The 9,552-nt window shown below is 35.7% G+C and overlaps 2 protein-coding genes across 2 annotated transcripts; one reads left to right on the forward strand and one right to left on the reverse strand.

Moving 5' to 3' along the window:
- Window positions 1-180: 180 nt before the first annotated feature.
- On the reverse strand, window positions 181-4,112 carry cin (Molybdenum cofactor synthesis protein cinnamon). The gene is made up of 11 exons (XM_043428687.1): window positions 3,876-4,112; window positions 3,360-3,511; window positions 3,098-3,285; window positions 2,757-2,967; window positions 2,385-2,672; window positions 2,236-2,302; window positions 1,878-2,001; window positions 1,416-1,691; window positions 1,199-1,338; window positions 909-1,096; window positions 181-835 (listed from the first exon to the last, which is right to left on the reverse strand). Exons 1-11 carry the CDS (start codon window positions 3,904-3,906, stop codon window positions 581-583), a joined length of 1,920 nt encoding a protein of 639 aa, XP_043284622.1. The 5' UTR covers window positions 3,907-4,112; the 3' UTR covers window positions 181-580.
- A 619-nt stretch (window positions 4,113-4,731) lies between these two features.
- Window positions 4,732-7,813, forward strand: TRAM (translocating chain-associated membrane protein 1). The gene is made up of 6 exons (XM_043428688.1): window positions 4,732-5,006; window positions 5,672-5,854; window positions 5,931-6,046; window positions 6,338-6,550; window positions 6,637-6,746; window positions 6,944-7,813. The coding sequence occupies exons 1-6, from the start codon at window positions 4,875-4,877 to the stop codon at window positions 7,330-7,332; spliced, it is 1,143 nt and encodes a 380-aa protein (XP_043284623.1). The 5' UTR covers window positions 4,732-4,874; the 3' UTR covers window positions 7,333-7,813.
- The last annotated feature ends 1,739 nt before the right edge of the window (window positions 7,814-9,552 follow it).

Below are 9,552 nucleotides of genomic sequence, written 5' to 3' on the forward strand. Positions count from 1 at the left end.
TGGGAAACCCGAAAGTGAGAGAGTGACGTAATATGATAGAAAATTTATGTGGTAGATAGAAGTGTTTACTTCAGCCTATCTCAACATTTGAGACATTTGTAAAGGAGAATGTACTTTTCCAGCTGCTTCAGAATCATACAAACTTCAGTGTACTTTTAGTAGGAGAAAAAATTGACTGGATACATGATAAAATATTTTTTATTCATATAACACAAATATAAAAATTAAACCTCATAAAAAATAAAGTTGAGCATCGCATCACTGTTAAATCCTAGCCCTACAGTCGAATTGAGAACTCCACCAACTTAGGGAGCAAATAACTTCATTTGTTTGAAAACTTGTTTCATTCTATTGAGTTTTCACCATTAAATCGTCACCAAAGGGTACTTTATGATACACCATTTTATGGCATACCAGGAACACTAGTTTAAACATAACAAGATTGGGATCCCAGGAGTTCTCATTCAATTGTATCTATTCTTGAGGTTTCAACTTATTAACGAGATAAAAAAATAAGTAATCCATTTTCACATTTGTAGATCTTCGAGTCCCAAAATGTGTTCACATAATTTTTTGTAATTTACTCAAATATATCTTCCATCATATTGTCGAATCCCAAAAGCATTGCCTCAACAACTTCACCTTTTTTTATAGTCGGTTTGTCCGGTTGTTTCCCTGGCAACATCAGAAGAGCATTGGCACTTCTAAAGCTTAGTAATCTGCTGCTAATTTGATTTCCGGTCATGTAGGCTTTAGGAATCGTATTTTTATCATTCCATTTGACGGTTGCTCGAACGTATTCGGGACGAGGATCAAGTTTGAAATCGTTTGTTAACTGAAAGTATGTTTATTGTTAAAAGAATAAATTTTAAGAGCTTTTTTCGACGATAAGTCTCCATTTCTATTACCTCGACTTTAATAATTGTTCGACTTAAAGGACATTCCGACAAACTATGCAACAATGGTATTGCAAAAAGTTGAGCCGTAACCATTGCTGAAACCGGATTTCCAGGCAGGCACAAAAAGTACTTTTTTTTACCCTGATAAACAGAGGTGGCAAAAGTTGTTGGCTTTCCGGGTTTCAGATTAACACGACCTAAAATCAGCTAAAAGTTAATCATCCGAACAATTTTATGTCATTAATGTAGAATTTTGCTTCTACGAGCATTAACAGCGACTAATTGTTTCAACTAAATACCAAAATGTATTGTGGCTTCAAAAATCTCTTTTAGGATCGGCTTCAACATGTCCTTGTCTCCCATCGAAACAGAACCAGTCGTTATCAGAACATCAACGAGTTTTACAGCGTTCTCGATCGCGGTAATCATTGCCTGCAAACTTCAATAGAAATTCATTATTATACTTTTAAAAAGGTTTTTCAGTAAATCATTTTCAAAAATATTCAACGGACTTACTCATCCTTGACAATACCAAGATCGACTGAATCGTAGCCATTTTCTTTGAGGGTTTCCATCAACGTGATTTTGTTGCTGTCATAAACGTGGCCAGGTTTAAGTGGCTCTCCAGGCTCTTGAAGCTCATTTCCGGTAGACATTACTCCCACAACCGGAAGTTTCATAACCGGAACTTCCGAGATACCACATGCAGCGAGAATTCCCATTTCAGCGGCTCCTATACGAGTTCCTTCACTAAGAACAAGTTCTCCTTTTTTTATGTCGCTTCCCACGTTTCTAAAAATTTCAAGATGTTGAAATTTTTCTGGAGTTGTAGAAAAATTCGACTCAACGAAAAGTTTATTAATATAACGTGAGTTTTTAATAAATTTCATGTGATTCAATTATTGTTAGCATCAAATTCATGTACGGTAGCTCGAAAACTAATTCAGTGGTATAAATTTTGTCGTTTTTAGTGTCTACCTGATATCTTGATCGAATTGTGGAGCGCACAAAATTTCTATCTTCGTTTCCTTCGTTCTATTGTTCGCAGTTTTCTCAGAAGCAATCACTTTTGTGTCCTCAACTTGAACAACAGCCGTTGCCCCTGGAATTTAATGATTCAATCAAGTTTTATTCATTGATATGGCAAAACGAATTTTCTTGATAAAAGACCAAACTCATAAGAATTTTCATGTAATTCCCTGGAATATTCCAACAGGTGAAGAAATTCTATAAAAATAAATTCGCAACGATTGACACAAGTGAAACAGGAAAAAAGCGAGCCCTTTCTTTATACAAAGTTCTACATCAAATTTAGTGACTGAAGGAATAATTTTACCTTTTGGTACAGGAGCACCGGTATTAACTCTCACACATTCACCATTCTTCAATTGGAAAAAGTCAGGCTGAAAATACAAAAATATTTTGCAAAAAATGAAATCCCATCAATCAAGTAAATATTGTGAAAATTATGGAAAAATCGTTTACCTCGTGTCCAGCTTCAACGCCACCTAATACCAATCTCTCACCAGCCCCATCTTTTGCGATAACAGCATATCCATCTTTGATCGAAGCTCTGAATGGTGGTAAATCACAAGAACTGCGTACATTTGAAGCGAGGACTCTACCACGAGAGTCTCTCAACGAAACTACTGTTGTTCTTCTTTCAATGTCTTCGCATAGAGCTTCGCTGGCCACTATGATTTTTGCCTGCTCCAACGAGATCATTGGATATGGTGATTGTCTCAATCGATTGGCTACATCGTTCATAACAATCTAAAAAGCAGTAAAACTGTTTTCACACCAACTTCCTCGTGACTGACATGTTTTCGCCCTATGTTCACAACAATTGCAATTTACTGCTAAATTTCGATGTTTCACAGAGGCATCCTGACACTTTTCGCTCTCCTGGATTTTTTTATGATCTGTTTGAACCATTGGCTTATTGTCCAAAATTAATGCTACAGCATGGGGTATCACATCAGCGATTGCAATCAAACTTTCTTGTACTGCTTTGGGAGAACCCGGTAAATTGATAATCAGAGTTTTACCTCTGATCCCGCAAGTCGCACTGTATGAAAAGAGAATAAAAATTTATTTGTCCATGAAATCAGTAGAGAAAAATTGAAACTAATCCATATTTTGCTTTTCAAAATGATCTTTACATTCTGTAAGAGTAACTTTTTCTGTTTTTCTATTACCGTGAAAGTATTGCCATGGGAGTTTTTTTGAGACCGTAATTCATCATTGCAAACGATATCCCTGGCGCTTCCTTCTCAATTACTCTTTTTGTAGCTTCAGGGGTAACATCACGGTGTGCAAATCCTGTCCCACCGGTTGTCAGAATTACATTAACATTGAGCCCATCTGACCATTGAATGAGAGTTTTCTACAATTAAATGAAAGAAAAATTGTATTTTACAGTAATTATTAAATTGAGTGAATTCTGTAATAATCGCTTACCATTATAGCAGGTTCCTCATCAGGTACAATTTTTTTACACAGAACTTGACCCTTGAGAACTGCTCCTGTCTGAGTTTCAGTATCCAAGATACATTTTTCAGCCTCCGGCCCACTTGCATCTTTGGACGGATCCTTATGACAAGTATCACTGACTGCGAAGAAATTATAGAATCACTATATACCAAGAAAATGCATTGTTTGAATTTCTTAACCTCACTAAAGTTTTAAAAACATGGGTTTGTGTCACAATTTTTAAAAAAATATTATAAAGAAATAGAAAACAAGAATATCTAAAAGACTGAAATGATTACTGATTTGTTTTATTTTGGAGTATGTATAAAACTGCAATGAATAAAGTATTCTATCTTGTTGTTTTGTTTTCAAATTAGTAATCGAAAACGATAAGATTTTTCAAACGTTCAGTTTTATTGTTAGTGATAGTCATATGTTATATCGTTACAGAATTAAAATCGCAATTATTTGTTTCGCGATTCGTAATTATATTGCTATAATCACCTGTCAAAATCCCGAAGGTTATGAAACTCATGATGTTTTCTCGACAATTATTCCCGGTTGCCGCGGTTGTGTAACGAATGAAATTACAGATATGGCAAAGATCTCTTACCGACAAAAAAACAAGATAAGTACTACCTTTTTCTTTACGCCCATGCCAAAAAGACTATATGTATAAGAAAAGTAATGAGAAATCTGTAATTTGTAATCTTTCGAAGTCTTTATCGAACAGTTCTCGATTTTACCACATGTGTCGCTTTCATCATACTTCAACCCAACGTGTAGTTCGAAACAGCGAGCGTGCCTGTTTTAAAATTAACCTCCATACTCATATTATTTTTTTTTAGCTCATGTTTCGTGCAAATTTGTTTTTTAATAATGTGTTCTTCCAAACACTTTCTCTTTTATCTGAAATCGCGGTAGCGACTTGAAGATTTATAACAAGTTTGCTTCAAAACTCATAATGCGAGATCGCATTGCCAATTGTGTACCTATTGAGATATTCTATGTTACTCTATTCTGTAGGATGTTCCTGGTTCACGGATTTTTTTTGTTAATCTAAATAGTGTTACAAAATTTACCACTTCATAAATTTTTATAAAACAAACTACAATTTCCGGTTTCCGGTGCGCTCTTTAAATCAAACAAAAACTAACCAAGCATTTATACAATAAATGCAAGCACATAATTATCACAAAACTATGTTTAATTAAGAAAAACTTGACGAATATATCAATAAGTTTTGGCGCATTGTATTCAATATCTATATATTGAAAAGTTAATAAAATTACGAAATTTCATGACTCGCGTAGTGCCAACAAGTAACACAGCGGTGCCACATTAGATACAGTTGGCGAGTAACGAAGCGAGACGCTATGCGACTTGTCAGTGTACGTGAGTGAGTTAACGTAGAAGGTTCGTGCCGAATTTCATTTCCACCCGGTTCACACTGTGGGACCACGCTTTGTAAGGAAAACTGATTAAAACACAGAGTATAAAAAAATGGTTGCTGTGAAGGGTCGCAAAAGTTCGAACAAGAATCCGCCGATCTTAAGTCATGAATTCGTTATACAGAATCATGCGGATATCGTGTCTTGCGTCGCTATGGTTTTCGTTGTTGGTTTGATGGTTCAGGTAAGAAAAAGAAAACTTTCCAAACCCGGCCTACTTTGTACTTTTCGGAATAATTTCACTTGTTTGACATTTTGTATCATGTAATCCATACTGCAAACATTCCGAAAACATTGTTTCCAAAAATTGTCACAGATTAACGTTTTTATAATTTTATATAGTTTCTTTTGCTAACCATATGTTACTTGATGATTTGGCTGTGTTGCTCCTGTCATATTTTCAATGACATCTGAATAATCAGGTCATTCGCGATCCTCAATAATTGAAAAATAATAATCGAAATAGAATAAATAAAAAACAAGATACTATCTGACTTTAAGAAATCTCGTAACAATTGAGTAACTTCTAAATGAAGCAAAATTTTTGCCATGAGGAAGTTACTTTAATTTTTTTAGAAAAATCTGTCAAAATTTAACATTTTGATTCATAAATAAATGTCAGAAAACATTTATACTTTTTCAGAAGATCTTCTATGACCACGTAAATTTCAAAACTTCTGCATTTTTTTTAAGTTGCATTTTGAATTTTAACACACTTGGAAGTAGTTTCACAACCTGAAAAAAATGTCTTGATTCTTCTTAAGTAAACAGAATAATGCGAGCTTCATTGTCAACAGTGTTTATAGATACAAATGAATTTCAAAACAATCAATTTTTTCCTTTGTGCAGATTACGTCACCATGGGCATATATATTTATTGCATTGCACCATAACGTATCGGAGCCCCAGGATCCATCGCTTCCATGGCAACCACCCAAGTTTTCCACTGGCTGGAAAGACGCTTGTGCCGTCTTTTTCTACTTCCTCATAACAATTGTCATGCATGCTGTCATACAGGAATACGTCCTAGACGTGAGTTATAGAAAAGTTTGCCACATCCCCATAGAATCTCAAAAAAATTTGAAATAAACGATCAATGTTTTTGTAGAAAATTTCGAGGCGTCTTCACCTCAGCAAAATCAAGCTTTCCAAATTCAACGAATCCAGTCAACTGACCGCTTTCTTCGTACTGTCCGCTCTCTGGGGTATCGATATTATTATCAGGTAATCATTTTTACTCAATCAGTGCTGAGTGTTCGCAAATACCCATCTCCCAGATATTTCTTGAGGAAAATCATATGCAAGCAGAAATTGAAATAAATTTCAAATCATACTGTACAACATTATGTGGAAGATTCTTATTGTGCCAAAAAAATTTCATTATCATGGCTTGGCATAGCATGCGACTTCCCACGTTGTAGAATTATGAGAAATGATATTTTTTTTTACTTGGATAGGTGAATGTAAACGTTTGATACTGACTAATATGATCGAGTGGTTTTTTTTTTTTGACAGAGATGATCTTTTGGCGAATGTACCTTTGCTGTGGGAAAGTTATCCAGGATCCATGTCGTTTGCGCTGAAATTATTTTTCATCGGTCAAATCGCCTACTGGCTCCACTGCTATCCCGAGTTGTATTTCCAGCGAGTTAAAAAAGAGGAGATGTCAGGAAGAATCGCTCATGCAACGACCGGTCTTGTCTTCACTTTGGCAGCGTATCTTTTAAAGTAACTAAATAAATATGACCAAATGGTGTAATTCATCAATTCTTCGATTTTCCTTGTAATTGTGAAAATTAACATTTTTATTACAGTTTCCAACACGTTGGTGTGATTCTCATGGTTCTCCACTATATCTCTGAGGCTATGCTACACAGTGCTCGCATCATTCACTTTGTCAACCAGAAGGAACAGCCTACGAAAGGTAAGTACTTGATAAAAATTCGGTTTTCAACGCATTTGTCAGTTGTTCGATTTTTTGGTGATGAGAGTAGCATTTCATATTTTTTTTTGTATTCAGACAATCAACATGACTCAAATGTTTGAGCATAAAACGTAATTACAAAATAATAACGAAATTTAATAAACTGTTAAGACTGAATATATTTTTTTCCATTACAGTGGCTTTCATGCTCGCAAACTGCGTGTTTGTGGTAGTTCGCATTGCGACGATTCTTCTTTCTGCCCTCGTCTTGGTTTACGGTCTTGGTCAACTCGATGAATCTTTCAGTTACGCAACTGGAAATTACAACATTCCAGCAGTGCGTTATTCGTTATTGGGTGCTATCGTAGTCTTCCAGGCTTATCTTCTGTACGTTTTTGGCAAATATCAACTGCGTCGTTCGCGTGAGAGCAGCGCTCCGGTGATCTCGAAAATTAAGCCAAAACAACAGAGACCGAAAAAGAAGGACGCGAAAAAGGGAACGCTCTCGGAGGACGATGATTTGCCAGAAGTCGATCAGGCGACCAAGAAAAATCTTCGTTCCCGATCTTCCGCGAAGGCGAAATAAACACAATCCGTTTCTTCCATTTGTCTGAAATGAAATGAATTATGTCTCCGAGAGAACATAAAAATGGAAAAGAAAAAGGAAAAAAGGGAGCCTTTTAAGGCTATTTTATAAATCAAGAACTTTACACCTGCGTGAAATAGAATAAAACATTGGTTTTTCACGTGATCTATAGGAAAATCGAATTGTATTAAGATTTAGGCTTTCCTGTCGTCCAATTTGGGAACTTTTAAATCTTCGACTTCTCATTCAACATTCAATGACTGTTACATTTTTTTCATCGTTTTCATCGAGTTAGCAAAACATCCTAATACATCTTTTTTAACACAATACAAAACGTCCAAGTTATTGTGAAATGAGCTAAGATTAATATATAGATCTATATATATTATAGAAGGAATTTTGTAACGTGTAAATATCGCGGAATATCATCAATAGTTGTATTATTTGAAAGACTATTAAAACGAATTATACAAAATGAAAAGAATAATCAGCTTCATTCATCTTTCGTTTTTTTATTGCGTCAAAGCGATGCACAAATGTCGACATTCTTTTCGTCGTTCCAATTTGAGAGTGAAAGTGCTCGAGCAGGAATTATTTTCTATTAAGGCAGAAATTTCCTAAGTTTTTTTCTGACTCAAAATTAAAGCAAATAAGTACAATTTTTTGTGTCTTTATTGTCATCCTTTTATGTTTTAGTTAAGATTCGAGTCAGTGAGTGCAATATCGTGCAGGTACGAAAAAACGTTTTGGAGAGTAAAACTATACGGCTGAAAATCTGTAAGAGTCGTCGATCAAGTAACTTCCAAGATTTCCTCCAGCTGGTATACGTGACGAAACGAGAAGAAGAAAGTGATAAAATCCAGAGTGTAAAATCGATTGGAGAATATCAACGGAGGGTGAAAAAGCTTTTCTGGATAATTCTCGTGGCGAATAAGCCAAGAATTCTCGTGTACCCAGAGTTGGCTTGTGGTTGCAGGCGATAAAATCGATATTAGCCAGGACTCGTAGTACGAGGCCTTGCTCGAACGTTATATTTAGATATAGGCCTGTGGCCTCGTCACCTAGTCAGAAGCAGGGAGGTCTTCCCTCTCCTTTACGTTTAGGTTTTCATCCCTCGCCCGAACTGTGGGGGTAAATTCATCAGGGGATGAAAGAACACGTTGAACAACGATTTTCCTCCCTCGTGAAAAAAGCCAATCATTGTTTTCGTGAACGAATGTTTGTATTTTTTTCGATGACATTCTCCCTTCGAGGAAATAATGGAGAATCCTCTTTCTTCGTTTTTTTTTTATTCGCTTTATGAAGGAGAAAAAAACTTTGATCAGGTGTGCAAAATTTATGAGTTGATGCATCGAAAATATTGAAAAATCGAACTTAAATTTTTCAGCGTTTAATTAATAATGATTCAAGCTTGAAAATAATGATTTTTTCGACCATACTTCAGCCCCGTTGATGCTTGTGCGCGTCTTCAATTGTTACACTTTTTGTATTCAGATCTGCCATAGAAAAAGTAGAATCTCTCGATCCCGTTGAAAGGTTCTTCATTTTTCTTTACGATGAGAGTGGAGAAATAAAAAATTAAAATTCTTTCATTTGCATAAAATCTTCACGCCTGTCGAATAATTCAATATCGTTTTACCCTTTCAAGAAAATTCACGATACAAAATCTTTTCACGCGATGCTAAACAGCCTCGCAGCACAAAAGCCATTGTACATTCTCAATGCTGCTCGTACCATCCTCGGGAAACGTCAATTATTCTGAAAAAATATGAAAAAATAAAAAATGTTCGCCTCCAATGAAAATTCAGCAGGGAAGGAAACGCATTTTTTCCGTTTCCTTTTTTTTAATTGTTCCACGATCGAGAGGGATGAAAGATTATTGCTCGGAGAGCTGGGACTGGACGGTGTTGTGAAAGACAGTTCTATTATCAACTTCCACGAACTACGAGGTGGCCCCTTCGATCAACCAAGAGAAGGCGTTGATCCCCTTTCCTGTCATCCATTCAAGCCACTCGATCTCCCACGAGAGAGCAATTAAATGTTTATCTTTTCTCCTCGAGACTGAATCGAACGAGAACATCTGGAGTTGTTTGAACGTTGCAGTTCCTGTCACGAGACTCGAAAATAAAAAAATATGTTTTTTTTCGAAAATAACAAAATGACGTTTGGATCAAAGTTTATTGATGTCGTGTGAGCATTCATGTTTTAGCTCGCGTTTCA

The sequence above is a fragment of the Venturia canescens genome, chromosome 9 (genome assembly GCF_019457755.1).
Source record: "Venturia canescens isolate UGA chromosome 9, ASM1945775v1, whole genome shotgun sequence".
Classification (NCBI taxonomy): Eukaryota; Metazoa; Arthropoda; class Insecta; order Hymenoptera; family Ichneumonidae; genus Venturia; species Venturia canescens.

Coding starts and splice junctions, on each gene's coding strand:
- TRAM (XM_043428688.1), top strand. CDS start 4,875: ATGGTTGCTGTGAAGGGTCGCAAAAGTTCGAACAAGAATCCGCCGATC. Junction 5,007..5,671: donor TTGTTGGTTTGATGGTTCAG/GTAAGAAAAAGA, acceptor TCCTTTGTGCAG/ATTACGTCACCATGGGCATA. Junction 5,855..5,930: donor TACAGGAATACGTCCTAGAC/GTGAGTTATAGA, acceptor ATGTTTTTGTAG/AAAATTTCGAGGCGTCTTCA.
- cin (XM_043428687.1), bottom strand. CDS start 3,906: ATGAGTTTCATAACCTTCGGGATTTTGACAG. Junction 1,097..1,198: donor TGAAGCCACAATACATTTTG/GTATTTAGTTGA, acceptor AGCTGATTTTAG/GTCGTGTTAATCTGAAACCC. Junction 836..908: donor GAACAATTATTAAAGTCGAG/GTAATAGAAATG, acceptor ACATACTTTCAG/TTAACAAACGATTTCAAACT.